General features: G+C 40.9%; 1 protein-coding gene across 2 annotated transcripts in view; it reads right to left on the reverse strand.

Moving 5' to 3' along the window:
- Window positions 1-5,057: 5,057 nt before the first annotated feature.
- TCP11L2 (t-complex 11 like 2) overlaps window positions 5,058-23,717 on the reverse strand; it is a 39,679-nt gene continuing 21,019 nt past the window's right edge. For both annotated transcript variants that reach the window (XM_046013776.1, XM_046013777.1), the window contains exons 7-10: window positions 15,926-16,113; window positions 15,531-15,712; window positions 12,630-12,802; window positions 5,058-7,546 (exon numbers count right to left, since the gene is read on the reverse strand). In XM_046013776.1, coding sequence (XP_045869732.1) covers window positions 7,305-7,546; window positions 12,630-12,802; window positions 15,531-15,712; window positions 15,926-16,113 — 785 coding nt within the window. In that variant the 3' untranslated portion in view covers window positions 5,058-7,304. The remainder of the gene's footprint in view (window positions 7,547-12,629; window positions 12,803-15,530; window positions 15,713-15,925; window positions 16,114-23,717) is intronic.

Consider the following 23,717-nt stretch of genomic DNA (forward strand, 5'->3'; position numbering starts at 1 on the left):
TTAGCATCTGAATCACCTAGATCCCGAAAGCTTGTTTTAAAACAACCTCAATTTTAATATTAGGCAGGTTTGGGCTGGCGCCTGCAAATCTGTATTTCTAGTAAGTTCCCAGGTGATGCCCATGCTGCTGGCCCTGTGATCACACTTTGGGAATCACTGGCCACCATAGGACATATCGCTGGATACCATGACCTGTTTACGCATCTAGCTCTTCTTCAGACTGGGAGCTCCTGGAGCAGGAACCATCTTGTTTGTCTTTGGATTCCCAGGTTCTATCCCACTGTTTGTTCCTGAATAAATTTTTGTTGAATAAATAATTTGAAAGAAATTAATGCAATGAGTATTAATAAATTTGATATCTCATGTTTTTAAAAACTTGGCTTTTTGTTTTGGGGTTTTTTTTTGTTTTTTGGGTTTTTTTTTTTTTTAGTTTTTCTTGAAAAGAGATGGGTCAGGTAGCAGGGGGCCCAGAATCCTGCATGGCAACAGTTAGCGGACGCTGAGTAATGTCGGGGCCCTTAGACCACAGCTGCCACGATCTTTGCAACCCTTCCTTTGTTACCCCTGCCTCCCCTCCCTCCACCCCCACCCCTCAGGTATTGGTGCACGAAGACTCGCGGTTTGAGTAGAAGGCTGGGCATTTTCAGAAGGGAAATCTTGGAGGGAAAAATGTCTGACATCTTGGAGTACAATGCCGTCACTCAAGTACACGGTATTGCAATAACCAGATGAGAAAGTGACCGATGCCATGGAGAAGTGGGTGGGGGAAATATGGGCAAAAGAAAGAGAAAAACAGAGGTATCTAAGCTAGACTTCCATTCACTGAGCATTTACTCTCTGCCAGGCATTGGAATAACCTCTTTGTGTGCACTCTCTGATGTAATGATCACCCACCAGGAGGTAAGTATGATTATCTCCACTTGACAGGTGAAGAGATTAAGGTTCATAGGGATTAAGAAATTTGCCAAGCAGAGCTGGAATTTAAATCCATAATTACCTGACCCCAGAGCTCATGCTTTCAGCCACTCTATCATAATACCACACTGAATGGATGGGGTGGCAGACGACATTTCAAGCAGAGAAAAACAGCACGAGAGCTCTACACAGTACCGCATGCTGACAGTTGAGTGTGGTTCTCCATAGGACTTGTCTATATGGAAGTGTCTATTGAGGACACTAGACAGCTCCATTGGATCTGGGCCATTATTGGCCTTTATGCCATGTTAAAGAAATCAGACCTTATTCTGAGCGGCTGCAACATGAAGACACTAGAAACAAAAGGATTGTCCTCTCTTCTTCAAAACCTTGGTGCATGCAGAGTGGGAAAAAACATGTGTGATCCTGATTTCTAAACCTGAATAAATTCACAATAGAACTAGCAAAGACTAGAATAATGTTGGGGAAAGAAGATGGGCTCTTAAGGGCAAAGAGGGAGTCCATGAAACCTCTCATTTCACAAGCAGCAAGGTGAGGCTGAACACGGACAGAAGCCTCTACAGTAATCCGAGAACAGCCTGCATTTTGAGCAAGGGTGGGTAGTCCAAAAACCTCTTGCTGCTTGACATGCCCACAAGCCACCTGCTCTGAAAAGCCTTGTGTTGTGTCATGAGATTCGACCATACTGTGAGAACTGATAAGGGCCAGGAATCTGCCAAAGACAGCCAGGTAGGGGGGCCGAGGTGGCTTGTCGGGCATAAGACCCCTTACCCAATGCAGGAGAGTGGGAAAGAGGAGTGTGCATACTGACCAATGGCAATCAGTCCCAATCATTTCTCTCTGGGATGTTATTAAGAGCTCCCAGAAGGGAGCACAGCCACAGAAAGCAGCAGAGAAGTAAAACGCCAAGGAAACATTTGGTAACATCACGACAGTGAGAAATTCTTTTGATCGGATGACCTTAGGAAGCCAATATAGCAAGTAGTTTAAGAGCACACTTTCCAGGGTTAGACTCTTCGGGTTCAGAGACACTCACGAGCTCTGTGACCTTGGACAACCTCCTTGGCCAGTCTGAGTTTCATTTTGCCTATATGGAAATAGTGATAAAGCCTGCCTCCCGGGGCATTGTGCCGTTACAGGAGATGGAGTGTATGAAGTATTCCTTGTCGCATGGTAAGCGGCTTAGAGGTTGTTACTATTATTGTTTGTTTTTGTTATTTTTGTTATTTTATTATATTCCTGAAAGATAAAAGAATTATATTCAGGTTCTCCATCAATCCTGCCAGTGCAACTACTGAAGACAGATTCCTGGGTTTTCTTCTTTATAAAGCCTTGCAATAAACCCCTCGGTCCCTTTCCTTTGGAATCTGAAAGAGACTAACATAGTAAACTTAGAAACAAGAAAGAGGAAGCTTCACCCCAAGAATAGAGAGCAAGAGGACACAAGTCAATAATACAAACGTACTTTTTTTTTTTAAACATTTTATTTATTTATTTGACAGAGAGAGATCACAAGTAGGCAGAGAGGCAGGCAGAGAGAGAGAGGAGGAAGCAGGCTCCCTGCGGAGCAGAGAGCCTGATGCAGGGCTCGATCCCAGGACCCTGAGATCATGACCTGAGCCGAAGGCAGCGGCTTAATCCACTGAGCCACCCAGGCTCCCCACAAACGTACTTTCTAAAAGATTAAATCATCAGTGATTCCTAGATACAATTAGAACATGTTGGGTTTGTCACTTTGCTTTATAGTTATCACCAAGGACAATTACTGCTGCCTTCTGCATACCCTTGAGTTTCTCTGCCAATGACAATACTGGGCTTAACGAACCATGGTCCTGATGGGATATGACCATTTCTGTTCTGATGGATTTAAGTACTTGACCATCACTGCTCACAGTACTAAAACTTCCTGAAGCTTGAAAGAGATTTAGGACTAATAAATTACAGTTATTTTAATGTATTCTGACTACATTATGCTTTAGAGTTTGCAGATGATTTTGAATACATTGTCTCATTTGATTCTCACAGCATCTCTGTGAGGTGGAGCTGGAAACAGGCTCAAGGAAATTAAAGAAACTGGCTTGAGTTCATAGAGCTATTAAGTAGCGGAAGTGAATTCAAACTCAGGTCTTGTAACTGTCAGTCCCACACTACTTTCACTCAACAATGAGTGGAAAATTTGGGACTTAACACCCCCAGAGGTGGAACAGGCGGAACTTTAGGTTTAAGAAGGGTTCGAGTTAGAAATAAAAATATGTTGCACAACAGGTAGCCTGTTCCGTGGCCTCGGCATACTTCGCCAACCAGACAGAGCACTCTCTACTCTTTATCCTGGATCTGGCTTTAAAATCCTCTCAGCAGTGCTCCGGAGAACTGCTAGTCAAAGATCAGAGCAGGCTCATGGCTTTAAACCTGTTTTCAGGAAAAGAAGTTTCACGGGGCTTATTTAAGGAAGCTGGAAAGACCCAAGGTAGAGACGGCTAATGCTTACCAATATAAACTTACCAAATCAGCCTCTTCCTCCTTGGCACGCTGTCCTCCCTTCCTTACAGCTAGATGAGGCCACCATGATTTGAGTTCTGGCCGGTGATCCATGAGTGGAAGAAGGCAATCCTTTTCTTTCCCTATCTTCCGAGGGAATGGAGACTTTGGAGAGCTAAGGGGACAGCAGTCACAGGATGGATGGAAGTTGGGCTTCTGAAGGGCTGAATGGAGTAGCATCTCCTCCCGAGCCCACCAACCTACCCCCTGCTTTGAACTATAATTTGAGAAATGGGGGTCTGAGGCCACTGAGACGTGGAGCTATTTGCTCAACAGCTCATCTACATGCACCAGTAAAGGCTGACTTCACATGCTTATGACCTTCCTTGAATTATGGTGTTATTCTCAGAGGCAATGCTAGATTGGGTGGGCTCACACATTCTTCACATTCAAATAAGGACCTCATAAACGTACATGATGTATTTTTTTTTTTCTCTGTTCTTCAACAAACCTTGTCCATTTGGAAGACATCTCTAGCTGGGTGACCTTGATGGGACCATGGGAGTCTAAGGGTCAGCTACTCCCTCATTCCATCCCCTGCAAATAAAAGCCTGGGCATTTGGCCTAGATTCTTCTGCTTGTTGACACCTGGGACTTCAAATCTTGAGCAAATGAGGCAAAGCAGCAAGGACAGTCGAGAAATCAATCTCTGAAGCCGTAAGACTGAATCCAGCTTGGCCAGAGTCCTGCAGCTTGCATTGCCCTGGTTCCTACCCATTTTCTAAGCCTGATGCTCCAGATTAAGAAGATTCTGTGAGGTACTTAATAGCGATGCAATAAGCTCCCTTTCTGCTTCAGTTGGATTGGGTCCATTTCTCTTCCTTATACCATATGTTCATATACGTCCATATACCATGTGAGTGCATGTATGTGTACACACTCCACACAGAGGAATATTCCAGCACCAACAGCAAGTGTTCTTTGCTGGGATAATCTTGCCAAAACATAATTTCCAAATACATAATTTCCAAAACATAACCCTCTCCTGTTTCAGATTCTTTATCTATTTCAGGACAAGACCCACAAATTTTAGCATAACATCCCAGAATCTTTTTTACCTCCCTCGTTTCTCTTCCCCTCACTTTTACTTTTCTACTAGGTGCTGGTCCTTGGCTTGCCATTTCTCCACACCACTGTACTCACCATGCACTTGGCCTATCGTGTCTTCGCCTTTCTTAGCCCTTGGCAACTCCTGCCTATCCCTCCTATTGTAGCTCAAGAATGATTTCCATGAAATGGAATTTGATGGTATTACCTCTAGTACCAAGTGTACTTGTTATATGGCCTGTAATACACTTTGTTGTGATTGTTCACAAGTTTGTCCTTCTTACTAGGTTATAAGCTTCTTGAGGACAGTGTCTGTCTAATCACTGTGTATCACAAAACGTAGGATACCTCAGGGTGTACAGTATATGCTTAATAGGTATTTGTTGACTGACCGACCAAGTGAGTGACCACGACCTGATCTCTTTAAGGCTCTGACAGTCACGAGAAGAATCATTCTAGAGCAACTGCAATAAAGACTGTACAATATCCCAGCCCTGAGTTACCCAACGGTGGTTTGAAAACAAAGAGACACTGGCTATCTTGAAATAGTTTTTAATGTTTTAAAATTTAACTAGTGCACACAATACATGTTTTAGCAGAAGAATGAAAATGTGTGTGGGGTGTTTAATAAAACTGACATTACAAAAAAAAAAAGACCACGTTAAGAAAACCTCAAAAGGAGAAGTAAACATTTAAGTAAAACCAAACAACAAAAACAAAAACAAAAAAAAACCCACAAAACAAAACCCAAAACAACATGCTAAAGGATATGCCTTTAAAAGCTTAATAAATGTAGTTGCCTAAATCCAGACTTGAGACATTGAGATTTACTCTGGGACTTAAAAAGAAAACAAAGCAGCAGAATGCCCTTCATTTTAAATGCACTTAAAAAAAAAAAAAAAAAGTCTGCACATTGTTTTCCTGCTGGCAATTGCAGGATAATCAAGTATGTGAGAATACCAGCTGGATTCCAATCTGATGATAAAAAAAGCACACCACCTGGTCTTCCTGTTAAGTTTACAATTTACCTCAGAAAGCAACAAGAAGTCACACTACCTATTACTTTTCCTTGTCAGACCCTCCTTGCCACCCATACTCCAAAGTGAACACAGTTGAAAACTACTTCAACTTAAGAAAAAATGAAAACAAAAATCTTCAGCACCTTTTAGTTTCTAAGCACAGGACAACACGGGCAGAAGGGAAATACAGGACGAGAAGGTAGCAAATGGGTAAGACCCAGAGTGCTGTGCTCTTCACGAAAAGTCTACGTATACACAGCTGCTCCGATGGATAGAATGGCTGATTTATATATTGGTCATTGTGAGAAAAAAAAAAAAACAAAAATTTTGGCAGATCCCTCCAAAATGTAAAGATTGGAGATAACTTATTCACACAATCATTTCCTTGAACTTTATCAAATAATTAAGTAGCACCATAACGGTGGAAGTCATAGTGAGGAAAAGGAGGTAAGGAAGAAAGGAAGATTTCTTTTTATGTCTTACTCACTCTTCCCCACCAGACTACGAAGATCCAATGAGTCCTTTGAGAACAAAATAATCAAAATGTGTTTTATGGGAATAAAGTACTTTCTAGATGGAATCTGCCCAGACTATAGTGCTTCCCTTAACATTTCAAAACAAATATGTAATTCCAGGACAAGCAGATTTCTCTAAATCCCAATGACAACTAGGGCCAACTTGGCCAAGTTTTGCTACAATGCACAAGAATGTCAAATGATAATGATACTTAGAAGAGCATCTTGGTCACACTGGGATAAAATTTAATCAGCACAGGAGGCATTTGCTAGCAAGTTATATGGTTTTTAAAAATCCAAAGTTCAACTATTTCTTTTTCAGATGTGAACTTCACTGAGAATGGGGATCTCCTGGAGATTTGGTTTTATTGTTAACTTCCCTTCTTATTATAAATAAATCAATTCAAACCACTCCTGCCTTATGTAAAAATATCAAAATCTTATATAAACCTTACCAACGGGCCTGAGAAATGCAAGGACATTCACTAAGATATTTGTGCAAAAATTGTTTCTCTCAGAGAGTAGGATAAGTTGCAGGCAGAGAAAACCAACCTCTAGAGTAACATTTTACAAGGGATATTTTTTTTCTGTTTTCACTAAATGAACAATAGAAGTTTAATCTAAAATTTGTACATAGCTTTAAAATATTTTTAATAAATTTAAGTTCTAGACAAATACTGACAATTGGTAATATAAAATGTGATTTGGTACATTTGTGGAATCTGAAGACTTACCATGTAAGTTTCTGTTACACATTAATAATATTTCATTGTACATTTCAAAAATTACAAATACAAAACAATTATGCTTACTTCACGTCATTTATTCAGAACATCATCCCCTTAGTTATTCTCATGACTTCCAACCCTTTAAGAAGTTGTACCAAAACTAAAGATCATTAGATTTGATATTGACAAGTGAGGAAAAACAACTCCTTAAGGTTGGATGAATAAGCCATATATGAAAGCTGAAGAAAACATTTATAGGTATTCTATAGGTAATATAATCAATTACGAATTACCTTCTGTCCATTAAAAACATCTCTTTTGAACTTGAAAATGATGCATGAATAGGTTCTATACGAAGTGCGTATTTTCTGCAATGCTAATATTACTGGATTACACAAATTCAGGCCAACACTGCACCACGAACAGGACTGAGAAGGTGCCGCATCTGTCATGCCACTGGCGGAAACAGACTGGGTACCAAAGTGCTGGATTTCCAACTCAAATCCAATGTCAGTTCTTCTTTAGTTGGAAGATGAAGCATCCGCCTTTCCCATGGCTTCCTCACCAAAGAGCAGCTTTCGAAGTATATTTGCATAAAATGGTCCATACACTTGTCTGTTGAGATTCACAATGTTTGCATATTGAGAGCCCAGCGCTTCGAGCTCCTGTTGAATGACAGCAAGGCCTCCTGGGACGGGAGGCATGCATTTTTGAGGACTTGGAAGACAAAGTAGACTTTTCATGTAGAGTTGGGTTCGTTTATCTGGGGAAAAAGAAGATATCTTCAGCTGTCCCATTATTGAAGAATGTTATTTTTAAAAGTCAATGAGAACAGTAATTATGGTAGGTGAACTGCAGTAATATTCCCAATTCTTTGCCCTCCCTATACCCACACCCTCTAAGAGCTAGCTTTGCAGCTCTTCCTATCAAAGGCTGGAGACTATTTCCCCATGTCTTGAACAGGGCCTGGCCTTATGGCTTGTTTTGGCTGATACAGAATGTGCCAGAAGTGCTGGTAGGCTAGTTGCATGCAGAGGCTCCAAGCACCATGGTTCACATCTGCTCTCTCTACCCACCACTACACCTGAACAAGCCTGGGCTGGAGGAGAGACCACATCGAGGGAATCCCGGCTGTTCCATTCGAGGCCAGCTTAGACCAACCTACAGCCAACAAGACTGCAAACACATGAGAGTCCAGGCAAAATCCGCAGAGCTGCCTACGCAAGCCACAGTTGACTGCATATGCATGTGTGAGTCCAGCAAGACCAGGTGAACTACCCAGGTGCCCCACAGACTTGTGAACAGCACTAATTATCTGTGGGGGTTTTTTAAGCTGTGGAGCTTGAGGTGCCTTATTACACAGCAATGGCTAAGTGACCAAAAAAAAAAAATGTAGAGCACTTTTGTAGTAGGACAGGGGCTCTTTTATAAAATCTTAATACTTACTGTCCGTGATTTAGTTATGTACGTGAAAGCTGAGTCTGTAACCTGGCACTGCTAGTTTGGCCCCATACAATGTTTTGTTTGTTTTTGTTTTTGTCTTTTTAAGAAATAGAAATTCTTTAAAATCAGGGGATTTCACATAGAAATCCAAATTTATGGTTCCTCTCGAAAAATCTAGAGATGCAAACCTGGGGGCCCCAAATTACCACATGACCAGGGTGACCACACATCCAGGTTTTCCCCCTTTGGAGCTAACATAATTAACAAGAATCGTCTCAAAAGTGTCTTGGTTTGGACAACAAATTATACAGTGACCTCACGGGTGGCCAACAATCTGGAGGCACTGAGGAGGGGCTGCCCCAACTGGCACTCCAGCTGGCCATCTTCTCCATTCTCCTACTTCCCTGCTTCAGCGCATCTGCAGGAAAAGCAGCTTTGCAAGAGGATGCAAATGCGTAAGTCAGTGAGGTGGCAACAACACCGGACAAATAGTCCCAGACCAGACCTGCTACCAGCCACACAGCCCCAAGGACTTCTTTTGGCTTTGGAAACAGAAACTTCACAAAGAAAAATTCACTAAAGAGAACACAGTCCGTAGGATAGGGACCATGATGACATTAATGAAACTCTTGTCTCCAAACTCTTCTCCCAAAAGTCACACAGCTAGGTCTGATCTAGAATTCTAAGTTCCCAATGTCACATGTCTTGTCTTAGCCAGAACTGCTTTCTCTTACTAGACAACCCTTCCTTCTCATCTCATCTCTGCCCAAAGTCCAAAACATCCTTCAATGCTGAGTCTAAAGTTACTTCCTTTCTGTGACTTTCCCTAACATCCGCCAGACAATCATGCCATACTTTGGTTACTTGATAACATATGTATGTCTCTCTCCCTTCTTAGATGGAAAGCTGCCTAAGGGTTAGGGCTGTGTCTTTTCTTATCTTTATATCCTTGGTCTGGCATGTGGCAGGTACATCACAGATGCTGACTGAATTAAAGTGAGAATGGAATGAAAAAGCTCTGTAAAAGTAAGTACATCCCACTGAAAACAACAGAATCAAGGAGGAATAGGATGGGAAGCCAAAGAGGACTTGATGTCACCCATGAATGGTCAACAAGAACAAATCATTCATGCATGTATCACTTAGACAACTGAAAATTACTTTTAAAAAACAGAGATAGCTACAAGCATGCAAATAATCCACATAGCATGTAATCTAGAAATAACCATTCCCTAGTTATCATATGCATTTGAAGAAAGCTGGTTTGAAAGAAACCTTTTCTAGTTATCTTTTCAAAAGGCTAAAAACATAGTGGGAGTTGTAATCCCATTATAAATAAATAAACAGGACTTCAAGAAAAAAAGGCGGCAGGGGTGCCTGAGTGGCTCAGTTGGTTAAGTGTCTGCCTTGGTTCAGGTCATGATCCTGGGGTCCTGGGATTGAGCCCCATGTCAGGCTCCCTGCTCAGCTGGGAGTCTCTTCCCCCTCTCCCCAATGCCCTTCCCCAGCTTGTGCCCAATCTCTCTCTCTCAAATAAATAAATAAAATTTAAAAAAAAAAAAAAAGAACAAAAGAAGGCAGACTATAGGTACCACAAGCAGGAAGGGAAAACCAAGGCTAACTGATCCTTCTTATGTTCCCAGGCTCCTCTGAGTCCTTAATTTACTCCAATCCTACTTCAAGCAGAAAATTAAGAGTCAACTGTGTACTGAATTTCCCGTTAGACTGGTTGCCTGACTCTCAGGAGCCCAGGTCTGCTTTCATCACAGATAGGCCAAACACCATCCTGAAAGATTGTTTAAAAAAAGAAACTCGTTCAAAACTGTTATTATGCTGATGAGTATTTCTGTCTCCTCTGCGGACAAGTCGGTTTTTAGGCCAAGACTAAAATGACAGAATCGTTTGTCCACTTAGGAGCAGTCAAACTGAGTCCCTGCCAAAGGCGTGCCCTTGGCTTCCAGAGTTGAAGGAGAGCTGCTCAAATGAGTCATTTTAGTTTCTAGGCAACGATACTTTGAATGAGGTTAAAATGCTTTCAGTCTGCAAAATAGCAGGAACGTTGGACTGGGGATAGCTGGGTTTAAAAAAAAAAAAGTGCTTTACTGGATTTTAAGAGGCTACCCTGGGGTAGGGCATCCCAGCTCCCTCCCTTCTGAAATTTCAAGTGCTTCCCTTATCTAAAGCCAGGGCACAGAGGACACCTGGATGTTTGGGTCACCATGCCAACCAACAGCAGGGCTCCAGTTCTGACTACGGGGTCCAGCCAGAGTAGATAAGAATATGAATTCTGGAGTCAGACTGGCTCATTGAGAGTCCCTAGTCTGAAGCCAGGTGGTTATGTGAGGTACTCACCCTGTGTAAGTCTCTGACACTCTCACCCCTTGCACAAATACAGTTGATTCCTGAATAATTGGAGGGGAGGGGCACTGACCCCTCCTGTGCAGTCAAAAACTTACATATAACTTTTTTCCCCTAAAGCCTACTAATGGCCTACTGTTGACCAGAAGCCTTCCTGATAACATAAACAGTTCATTAATACATATTTTGTATATGTATTATATACATTATCCTTATAATAAAATAAGCTAGAGAATAGGAAAATATTATTAAGACGATCATAAGGAAGAGAAAATACATTTACAGTACTGTATCAAGGAAAATCTGCATATAAGGGGACGTGTTCAGTTCAAACACGTTTTGTTCAAGGGTCAACTGTATTTATTAAATGTCATCTGTGGGCCCAGACTGGTACAGGGACATAGCAGGCAAGAGACTTGCATTCCATCCTCACGAGGCCAGTACACTAGTGGGGGCTAGTGGTATGTGGCAGAGACTGCAGACAGTCTGCCCCTCCTCCTCCCAGGAATGGGCTGTTCTGCTGGAGACAAAGGCCAGGAGGACACACAGGAATCAGCAGCGAAGGCATGCAGGCAAGGCCTCAGCCCTGCGTGGCTGGAGCTATGCTGTGTTTGTCATTGTCATACAGGGTCATCTCTTGGTAGCCCACAGTGCTGCTATCAACACTACTCCTTTCTGGGAATGGTTTGAAGTCTTGAGCTTTTAGTGGCCAAGATCTCCAGCCTTCCATGTCCCCAGGGGTAGGAATGAGAGACCTATGTGAGAGCCTCAAAAAAAATAATGACAAGTTTATACTCTAAGGGAAGTTAGCATTGTGCTTTGAAAACTTGCAGATTAGTCCACAGTTCCAATTCTATGCTCTTTTCCTCCTTCTGGTCTTTATTCCTCACTCTCTGTAGTACACACTTGCTTTGTGCGCCATGTCACCTTCTCCCCCTTCTTCTGGCCAAAGCACCCAATTTGGTCTGGGCCAAACCTTCTCTTCCCTACTCTCAGACTAAGTGTTGCAGGGAAAGTGGGCTCACCCTGACTCCAGGAACTGAACACACGTCTCAAGCTCCGGTTCCTTCCCCTCTGGACACCATGACCTATTCAAGAATGTGACTTGACCTGCAGTCATGCCGACTGAAGCCGATAAGACTCTATTCTGGGGTCATTATTTGGGCTAAGAGTGAAGCCAACACCTTGTTTTTCACTTGACTTCAATATGGAAAGATACAGGCTGGAGCTGAAGCTTGGCCTGCCACGATGGAAAGAGTCTATCTGTGAAGACAGCCAGCCCAAAGGAAGGCAGTGCTGAGGGAGGAGGTGGGGAAATTAGTGTCATGACACGGTCTGTGCTCTGACTCAGTCGTACAGGACACAGCCCTGCTCTGCTCTTGTTGGTTTCATGAGAAAATGCACTTCCTTTTTGCTCACGCTAGTTCAGTTCTGTCACAAGTATTAGAAAGAGTCCTAACTGATGCATTCTCCATTTTCCCAACTCACCAACACAACTTGACATGGAGACAAACACTTACCTAGGGATTAAGTACCAAAACAAACAACAACAACAACAAAAAAAGCCCACCATCATGCCCCCCAGTTCCATAGCCTCTTTGCTCATTGTCTCTTTAAGCCTGGCCAAGAAAGAAGCCTCAGCTCACTTAGCCTAGCTCACAGCAGAACTGGTATCACTGCCAGCTGGTTTGGATTGTTGCATAGATCTGGGATTTTAACATATTGGTAGCATTATGGTATTTTCTTCATAAAAATCTATTGGCTGGGTAGTAAGACAGAAAGCCCTGGAACATTCCCCCACAGTTACATATACACATACATATACATATACACATACATGTACATATACATATACATATGAATCAGTGAGTCCCAAACCTTTGAAAGTACAATTTGTTTCTTTATATTTTCAATATTAATTCTCCAAAAGGAATAGGTAATCTATTTAAGACAAAAATATAACTGACACTTGACATTAGTCAAAACCAGCAAGTTAAAAGCAAATTGGAATTGAAGCAGAAACCAATGAAAACATAAGGACCCACCAATCAAAGACCAGATAGGATTGCCCTCCTTTTCGATGCTTGAAAATTGGCCTATGAGATTAGCTTGGACCTCAGCATTCAAAGTGGATAAACCTCTCTCTGCCAGGGCCTTGTTAATCTCAACACAAGTCTGAGCACCGATAGAATTCAGGACTTCCTTCAAGTTAATGGTCCTAAAAAAAAGCATAAAACAAAATTGCATCAGGAATAGTTTTTTTATTCAGCAGTTTTTAAACATTATTTAATATACCAACTTAGTTCAAATGTCTGTCACTTTTCATTTACACAGACAGTAAGTACCTCTATTAGCATGAACTTAGAATATAGTAACTTCTCCCAAGCACCAACCCTTATGTGTAGCAGATTTTTAAATGCTTAAAACCATTCAATTCTGTAGGTACTGTTTAGTTAGGAAAACAGAGTCAGAAAAGTGTGGTCCCTGAAAATAAGTCCTGCAGGAAAATGCAACCCCATTTTCCTGCAGGACCATCAGAAAGGAAAAGAAAATACCTATTTACTTCTTAAAACAAACCATTTGGTCTGAGCAGATTCATTCATAGATTTTTTTGTTGTTGTTTTTAAATCTATGTTTATAGAATGAAGAATCAATTCCTTTACCCATGCCCAAACAGTGACTCTATAAAACCAATCAAAACCAAGAAATGAAGGGGGTGCCTTGGTGGCTCAGTCAGTTAAGGGGACAACTTTTTTTTTTTTTTTAAGATTTTATTTATTTATTTGACAAACAGACAGAGATCACAAGTAGGCAGAGGGGCAGGCAGAGGAGGGGAGGAAGCAGGCTTCCCGCTGAGCAGACAGCCTGATGGGGGCCAATCACAGGACCCTGGGATCATGACCTGAGCCAAAGGCAGAGGCCTTAACCCACTGAGCCACCCAGGCGCCCCAACTGGCCAACTCTTGATTTTGGCTCAGGTCCTAGCCCAAGGTCCTGGGATCAAGCCCTGTATTGGGCTCTGCACTCAGCTGGGAGTCTGCTTGAGGTTCTCCCTTTCCCTCTCATTCTGCTCCTCCTCCCACTTATGATCTCTCTCTCTCTCTTGTCCCCTAAAATAAACAAATAAATCTTAAAAAAAAAAACACAAACCCACAAGAAATGAACCTACTTAGAGGTTAATACCATAATGACAAATTACCTAAAATTCTTGACCTATCATGATCAAAGATAAGCTCCCTCCTATTGTTACTTTCAAGTCACTAACCAAAAATCCCAGAAAACCATAAAAAGTAACTGGAAATGGGTTATTTAAGAGGTAAGAAAAAAGAGGCAATTAGAAAGGGCATGTGTTGGGTCCACACTATTGGGGAACGATGATTGCAAACAGCCTCTCGCTGTCCAGAAATGGTCTTTAATATAACATTGTGCAAAATGGGAATTAAAGGATAAGAGAACAGGGGTGGGCAGGCATGAGGAATTAAAACGATAAAGCAATTGGAGAGGCAGAGCATCTATAAAGAAGATGATTTAACAACTAACTAGTTATTAAAGGTGAACATTTATCAAGCACCATGTGCCAAACACCTGTACTAAGTGCTTCACAATGGATCATCTTAAGTTCCCACATTGGTAAGTAGGCACAATTATCCCTTTTTGCAAGTGAGAAAATGAGGCTCAGAGTGATTAGGGAACTTGTCCAAGGGTACCTAACCAGGCAATAGCACACCTGGGACTTAAACTGTGGTCTATCAGACCTGAAGCTTGACTTCTCAGTAACCACTTTTCTATATGCTTTATATGAATACTTAAAACAGCTCTGTGGGTTCTCTAAAGGCTTAATAAAAAAATTTCTGGAAAGTAAGAGTTACCCTGTGTGGGGAAATGCTAAGGTAAGACCAGCTGCAAACCTAGAGAAGGTTTCTTTTCGGTATAGGTCTTGAGTCCTGGAACATAAAGTAAATGAGCCTGGATAACTAACACAAAAACAGTAGAAAGGGCAGGGCCTAGACACAGTTGGACCAGACCTCAGCCCTTGATTTCCCTTTTCTCGCTATGCAACCCAAGGGAAATCCTATTCTCTCTCTGAAAACTTCGGATGTTGTAATCACTCGGGCTCCTTTTGGCTCTTAATATTCTAGGATTTTATCAAGTAATCTTATGTGCTTTCTGGGTAATGGGGAGGAGGATGGAGGGATAGAGACATCTCCCTTCAAAGACAGGAATGAACAATGTAAGACCTTAAAAACACCTTAAAGGGGAACCAGCAGGAGAAGCTGACCCACGTCAAACCAATGAAAACATCTGGTCATTGACTAAGATTAGGAATTTTCTGACTTGGACAGGATTCACAATAGGATGATCCAAATGAGATCCAAGGTCTGATCCTGGGCAATGAATTGAGCAAAAAAACAAGACCTTCACTGGACTTGTGCAATGTCTCTGAAGGACAGAAAAAAAAAAAAAAAAGGACAGTAGTGAATGTCACTACTTCTACCAACGAGTTCATAGCAGGCTGGATCAGACAAGTTGGTAAACATTTCATTGCAGAAAAATGATGGAGTCAGAACAACTGAGTAGGAAGCCTCCCTGATAGGGCCTACTAAATCCTCAGCATGGAATTCTGGGTTTGTTTTTTTGTTTTTTGGGGGGTTTTTTTGCTTGTTCCACAGCACTGTCAAAGAAGAGCTCTTACACATGCCCATCCTAAGTGGAAATAGGGCACTCACCCTGGCACTTGGCATGGAAAAGATCTCTCCCTTCTTATGAAAGGACATTTAAACCTTCAGAGATATTAAAAGAAATTCTAGAAAAAGAAGGTGTAAGATAAGCTTCTCTAAAGTATAGTCCTGAATACCACACCCAGACATCTAGGATCATTCATGATCTCTGAAACACACTCGGAGCCTTAACACGAGGATGAGCAGATAAAAACACTTGGAACTTACTCTTTGTTCATGCCTTCAAGTAGAACAGCTGAAATCCTTTTTAACCTGTGTGCAAGCTCAGGGAGGCCTTCTGTAAGAGCACCCACCATGTTGTTGGTAATTAGGGACAGGCAGGCAATAACTTTCAATTGATTCAGCTTTTCTGTCAGTTCCTGAAGACGTGCTCCATCTGTGATGAGTGTCTAGCATGTTTATTTTAAATGTAAAAATAGAAAGGGAAGCTCAATACCATGAAAATATCAAACAAGCAATGTTACATCCAAACTCCCATTTCTATCTGATTTCAGGAAAGTCATTAAACCACACGCAACTCTAGACAGACCAGCTGATGCACAGATAGAACTTGTGAATTAAAATATTGGAGAACTTGAGGGAAGGAAAAAAAAATCACTCACCTCTGGTAATTCTTTTTTCTGATAATCCCAATGTAACAGTTTTAAATAACTGTTATTTAGCACCCGTGTAGGACTCAGGCTTGGCTTAGAGCTGTTTTCCGCCCCAGGAGTTAAAGCAGTCTCAGAAAGAGAAAGTAGTTCTTCATTTACCGATTCTTTTAACCATTCTGTAGTTTGATCAAGAGCACCTGAAAACAAAAAGGCCATATGTTTGTCCTACAGCTGTTAGATCCCTTTTGTGCATTCTACATGACAACAGAGGTTAAGTGAGGGGCTGGGCATGAATGCCAAGACAGGCACACCCTTAAAGGAGCTTATAGTCCAGATGGGGAGCCAGAGCTGTAAACCAACAATTACAGCAAAATAGAATAAATTCAAGAAGGTGCAGTGCGAGTGGAGGGAGCATACATTGTCCAAGACAGAGTCTGATAGGAAAAGCTCTGTAAGTGACACCTAAAGATATAAAACAAACAGAGGACAGGACTGTCACTCCAGACCAGGTGAACAGCCCATACAAAAACCCAGAACAGTGAGAGAAGACAGCACATTCTGGATGCTACAAGCATATCTATATTGTTGGTCCATAGAGAACAAGGGAGAGTGGTAGCAGATGGCATCGGGTGGGTAGTCAGGAGCCAGCTCACACATGACCTTGAATTTTGGCAGAGAAGGTATTCAGACTAAAAGCATTGATTATTAAACATTTTTGAGTCCTAGATCCCTCTGAGCATCTGATTAGAATTATGCCTTTCTCAAAATGCACATTCATGCTAATGTGCACACTTTACTTTTGACCCAGTTTTAAGGTTCCCCACTAGAAACAATTTTGTTTTTTACACCACATTTCTTATAAAACTGTGTATTTGATAGAATTTATAAGGTGGAAATTGCTAAAAACAAAACAAAACAAAAAAACACGCAGAATGAACACAGGTGCAGATCTTTTTAAAAAGCACCAGAGAACGAAATAAAGAATAGTGACCCTGAAATTCTTCCTGAGACCCAGCACTCGACCCAGGGTAATCTGTGAGCAGCAATGTTTGCTACACAACAGCAACACCACCCCAGAATTTCACAACTTTGCTTCTCCTCAGTTGGCAAATGTTCTTGGTTTTTCTAGTTCTGTTCATAGAGATGTAAAAGACTTGAGGTCTTTTGTTTAAAGGACACCCAACAGAGAGAGAGAGAGAGAGAGAGAGAGAGAGAGAGAGAGAGAGAGAGAATAAATCTTGGTGGATATAATTACAATGTAGCATTAATAAGCATTTATACTGCAAGCTTAATCATTTACAGCTGACACATCTAACAGCCCATTTAGTTATCTCAAACAAAGCAACAGTGTACCATAGTGGTTCTCAATCCTGGCTGATTTTATAATCACCTGGAGAGCTTTAAAAAGAAAAGAAAGATCTTGGGCACAGCTCCTGGAGATTCTGATTCAATCAGTCTGAGATGGGGCTCGGGCAACTGTTTAAATACCCCAGGTGATCCTAGCACGAAGCCAGAATTGAGTATGACTGGTAAAGCAGAAAGAGCACAAGTTCAGAATGAAACATCAGCTTTCCTCTAAGGGATCTACCTGCTGAGATGTTATTCCCACCAGTTAGTACACTGACGGCTCTATGTGGCTCCAAAACCAAGGTCAACCCCATGAGATACAAGTACTGTCGATTTTTCACGTAGGCAGTAAGTCTCTCCATTCACTCATTTATTCAATGACAACGGAGCACCTCATGTACCCTAGGTGCTATACCAAGTGCTGGGGATTCGTAGATGAGTAAACCTGTTTTGTGCACTCAAGAAGCTCTTAGTCTACTCGGAGGGAGAAACACAAGAATAGGCAATGGCTTTACAGGTGCATTTACCTAAGAATTTCCTAGGAGCTGAGAAGGCCCAAGAGCATTGCACCTGAATTTACTCTCCACCAATACGTGCTTCTGGTTTCCTGCTTGGGAGGCTTGGCCTCACCCCCCTGAAACTACCTTTAGTTCTTTAAATCTAAATCCTGCCACTCTTTACTGGCCTAGCTTAAATCTCTCTTCCTATGGGAAGCCTTTCCTGATTGTACGGACCCATCCCTGCTTTCCCTTCTCAGAGAACCCACCTTTAAATTTTTGATCTGGCTGTCATTTCTCTTGAACAGCTGAACTAAAAAACAGCTTCTCTGTTTTTAAAAAAATGTTATTAAATATTTCATGCGCATTCACCTCAATTTCATCTCACTCACTGAAGAGTCCAATCTATGATCTTTATTTTTTATTTCTCTTTTCTTTGACTTAATTCATAGCATCACATGATAGGTATGTGAAATGCGGCTTTGTTTTGGCAGGCACATTTGCTTTGGAAAAATACTCAGATTATCTTTCTAGTGGTACTTGTCACATACTGGGTGCTCTAAAAGCCTCTGCTCTCCTGGGGCACCTGGGCGACTCAGTCAGTTGAGCATCTGCCTTTGGCTCAGGTCATGATCATAGGGTCCTGGGATTGAGCCCTGCATTGGGCTCCCTAGTCAGCGGGGAGTCTTTCTCCCTCTCCCCAGTTTATGCTCTCTCACATGCTCGCTCTCTATCTCTCTTTTTCAAATAAATAAATAAATAAATAAATAAATAAATAAAAGCTCTCTGTGTCTGGCATGAGTGACCTGGTAGGTTTCCAATTTAACTCACCATCTCTGGAAGTAAACATCAACTTAAAGAATTGCTCAAATAGTTCTTCAGACTGACAGACTTATTGGTCCCACAGGCCCACAGCTATCTTTCCCTCCCCACTGTAAAATATTTACTCATGTACACAGTACATGCAAATCAAGACAAAGTGTTTTTTGTAAACTCTTTAACAAAGCAGAGAAGGGAAGACTTCTCATTCATTTTATGAGGCCAGCTTTGCCCTGATACCAAACCCAGACAAACACATTACAAGAAAATTACAAAACGATATCTTTCCAAAAATACAGATGCAAAAATCCTTAAGAAAGCATTAGCAAGGTAAAGTATTATTAGCAAGATAAAATAATACACTATGACCAAGGAGGGGTGGGATAAACATTTCAGGATTGCAAGGTTGCTTTAATTAGAAAAACATCCATCACTGTAATTCAGTGCATTAACACAATAGAGGAGACAAAAAGATCACATCATTAGATATAGAAAAAGCATGTGACCAAGCTTAACATGTGATCTATTTAGATAAAAACTCTCAGCAAACCAGAAACAGATCTTCCTCAATACAGAAAAGGACATGTATGAGAAGTTGCAGCTAACACCATACTTAATGGTCAAATAATGAATATTCTTCCCCTAGGAAGGCAAGGATGCCTTCTCTCATGACTGCTATTGAACATTTGATTGGATGTCCTAGTCAGTGCAATAAAGCAAGAAAAAGAAATAAAAGGCACACAGATTAAAAAAGAAGTAAAACTGTTTATTTGCAGGCAAAATGATTGTATATATAGAAAAACTGAAGGAATATTCCAAAAACTTACTAGCATTAATAAGTTAATTTATTAGCAAGTTCTCAGGATGCAAAATCAATATTCAAAAATTGATTATATTTCTATATACTAGAAAATAAAAATTTTACAAAATACCTCTTATAACAGCATCAAAGAACATAAAATAAATGAGATTAAATTGAATAAAATCAGAACAGGACTGGAGGGGTACCTAGTGGCACAGTTGGTTGAGCATCTGACTCTTGGTTTTGGCTCAGGTCATGATCTCAGGGTTGTGAGATCAAGCTTCACATCAGGCTCCCCACTCAGCATAGAGTCTGCTTAAGTTTCTCTCTCCCTCTCCTTTGGCCCACCCCTCCTCAAATAAACAAATCTTAGGGGAAAAAAAAGTACAAGGCTGGTACACCAAAACTAAAACATACTGCTGAAATAAATTAGACTTAAGAAGAGATATCCAGTTCACAAATTCGTAGACTTATTAATGTGAAGATGTCAATTCCACATAATTCCAATCACCATCCCAGTTGGCTCTTTTGCAGAAACTGATAAACTAATTAAAAATGGATGTGGAGGGGGCGCCTGATGGCTCAGTGGGTTAAAGCCTCTGCCTTCAGCTTGGGTCATGATCCCAGAGTCCTGGGATTGAGCCCCGCATCGGGCTCTCTGCTCAGCAGGGAACCTGCTTCCCCCTTTCTCTCTGCCTGCCTCTCTGCCTACTTGTGATCTCTGTTTGTCAAATTAATAAACAAAAAATCTTTAAAAAAAAATGGATGTGGAAATTCAAAGGCCCTAACATAGACAAAACAATTTTGAAAAAGAAGAACAAAGATGGAAGACTAACACTACCTGATTTCAAGACTTAGCCTCAATAATCAGGACTATGTGGTATTTAGTGAAGAGAAGACATACAGATAGTAGGATAGAATAGAATCCAATAAAAAAAAATGAAGTAGTAATACATGCTACTACATGGGTAAATCTTGAAAATATTATACTAGGTGGAAAAAGAGACACAAAAAGCCACACACTGCATGATTTGATTTATATGAAATGTCCACAATTGGCAAATCCATAAAAACAGAAAGTAGACCAGGGGTTGTCGAAGGCTAAGGTAAGGGAAGACTGGGGAGATACTGGTGGGTATGGGGTTTCTTTTTAAGGTGATGAAAATCTTCTGGAATTAAATAGTGATTACGTTTGTATAGCCTTATGAATATACTAAAAAGCACTGAATTACACACTTTTAAAAATTAATGTTGGAGAAAGGGGAACCTTCTTACACTGTTGGTGGGAATGCAAGTTGGTGCAGCCACTTTGGAGAACAGTGTGGAGATTCCTCAAGAAATTAAAAATAGAACTTCCCTATGACCCTGCAATTGCACTACTGGGTATTTACCCCAAAGATACAGATGTAGTGAAAAGAAGGGCCATCTGTACCCCAATGTTTATTGCAGCAATGGCCACGGTCGCCAAACTGTGGAAAGAACCAAGATGCCCTTCAACGGACGAATGGATAAGGAAGATGTGGTCCATATACACTATGGAGTATTATGCCTCCATCGGAAAGGACGAATACCCAACTTTTGTAGCAACATGGACGGGACTGGAAGAGATTATGCTGAGTGAAATAAGTCAAGCAGAGAGAGTCAATTATCATATGGTTTCACTTATTTGTGGAGCATAACAAATAACATGGAGGACATGGGGAGATGGAGAGGAGAAGGGAGTTGAGGGAAATTGGAAGGGGAGGTGAACCATGAGAGACTACGGACTCTGAACAACAACCTGAGAGTTTTGAAGGGGCGGGGGGTGGGAGGTTGGGGGAACCAGGTGGTGGGTATTAGGGAGGGCACGTATTGCATGGAGCACTGGGTGTGGTGCAAAAACAATGAATACGATTATGCTGAAAAGAAATTAAAAAAAATTAATGTTGTGGAATGTAAATTATACATCAATTACAAATAATAATAATAATAAAGCAGTCAGAAATAGACTCACAAGTGTATCATCGATTGATTTTCAATAAAGATGCCAAAGCAGTTCAATAGAGAAAAGGTAATCTTTTTCAACAAATGGTGCTAGAATTGGATATATATAGGGAAAAATGTGAACTTGAAATATATTACCTTGAAATGTTTCCTAAGCCTAAAACTATAAAAACTTCTAGAAGAAAACATTAAAAAAAGTCTTCATCATCGCTTCTTGGCCTTTTGGCTAAGATCAAGTGTAAAAAGTCTTCATGACCCTGAGATATGCAAAGGTTTTGTAGACACACCACTAAATGCACAAATAAAAGAAAAATTTTATGATTTGGTCTTCATCAAAACTAAAAATTTCTCTTCTTCAAAGGGTAGTGTTAAGAAAATGAAAAAGGCAAGCCACAGATGGGGGGAAATTTCATAACATATAAAACTGATGAAGGATTTATTTCCAGAATACATTGAAAGCACTTCAATTCAATAAAAAGACAACCCAGTTTAAAAACAGGCAAAAGACTTGACTGGACACTTCACATTAGAAGATAAATGTCTATTTTACATTTGAAAAGATGCTCAACATCATTCATCATCAAGGAAATGTATATAAAAACCGCAGTGAAATACTACTTTCACACCCTCTATAAAAGGTAAAATTTAAAAGACCAATAATACATTGCGTTGGTGAAAACGTAAAGCAGTTGGAACTCTCATACACTGATGGTGAGTATAAAACAGCACAACCGCTTTGGAAAATAACCACCAGCTTCTTATAAAGTTAACCATATACTTAACATGAACCCGCTGTTCTACTCCTAGGTGTTAACCCAAGAGAAAAGAAAACACGTGCACACACAATTACTGATACATATGTGTTCGCAGTAGCTTTATCCATAGTGGCCTAGAACCAGAAACAATGCCAATGTCCATCAACAGGTAAACAGAAAAGTGTGGTACAATCATATAACAGGATGCTTCTCAGTAATACAAACTATTGATAAATACACAACACGGATGAATTTCAAAAACCTTATGTTGAGTAAAAGAGGTTAGACAAAAAAGTGACACACAGGGCTGCCTGGGTGGCCCAGTTGGTTAAGCAACTGCCTGTGGCTTAGGTCATGATCCCAGAGTCCCGGGATCGAGTCCCACATTGGGTACCCAGCTCCATGGGGAGTCTGCTTCTCCCTCTGACCTTCTCCCCTCTCATTCTCTCTCTCTCTCTCTCAAATAAATAAATAAAATCTTTAAAAAAAAAGTGACACACAGCATGATTCCATTTAATATGAAGTTCTAATGGAGGCCCAGTTAATCTACAATGATGAAAATTATATCAGTGTTTACCTCAATGGGGGAGTTTACTGCAAAGGGCAAGAAGGTTCTTTCTGGCGTGATAGAAATGTTTTATATCTTATTTGTAGTAATAATTACAGGAGCATATTCTTTTGTCAAAACTCACGGAACCATATACTTCAAGTGGGCATGTTGTATTGCACAGATAGCATATTTCAATGAAGCTTAAAAAAAGGGATATAGGTTACAGGTTGGCCATCTAAGGCACTGAATCTAAGCCTCGTAAGTGCAGGTTGAATCGCATAAAGCTTCATCAACACTAAACACGCACACACGAAGATTTATATCACATAAAAGCCACCGATTGTGCTATTTAGTGCTACAAAGAGCAGACGGGGATGTCCTGTAAAATCTGCCAGTTTAGTGTGAATGAATTTAGTAGTTGAGCCTTCTAAGATGAATCAATCAAAGGTATCCGCATGTGGATTCTTCAAGGAATCCAATTCCCATCTCTGCTGATTTCTAATATGGTACCTAACCATGAAATCTGGTTCTTAAGTATGAACTCTGAGTGACCCCTAAAAAGGCAACAACTCCACATCCTGGACCTGGGGGATGGCCTGTATAAATCTGAGCAGACAATACTATAAACTAAGAGAGTGCTACAGAATTATGTGACTGGAAGACCCTGATGTTGTGCAAAGCTTTAGATGGCTCCCATTTTCAATATTCTGGAAAAATATTCAGACTAAATTCTTCAATTTCCAGTTAGAAGAATATAGCTCCCTTTATCCATGACACCTGCTCTATTATGCCTAGCAATACCTCATCTCCCTTCTTTTTCCTTCCTTCCTTCCTTCCTTCCTTCATTTTCTTTCCTAGGCTCCTGCCCAACGTGGAGCCTGAACTCATGACACCGAGATCAAGAGTCACATGACTGAACCAGCCAAGCAGCCCTTGGTACTGCTTTCTTTGAGATATCGTTTTCCCTCCCTCCATGGTTTGTTTTGTAAATACCAATTAAGAGGTCCCTGACCAGGCAAACCCCATGACCATGGGTTGGCCTAGCTGA

Source organism: Meles meles, chromosome 7, assembly GCF_922984935.1.
Source record: "Meles meles chromosome 7, mMelMel3.1 paternal haplotype, whole genome shotgun sequence".
In the NCBI taxonomy this organism is placed as follows: Eukaryota; Metazoa; Chordata; class Mammalia; order Carnivora; family Mustelidae; genus Meles; species Meles meles.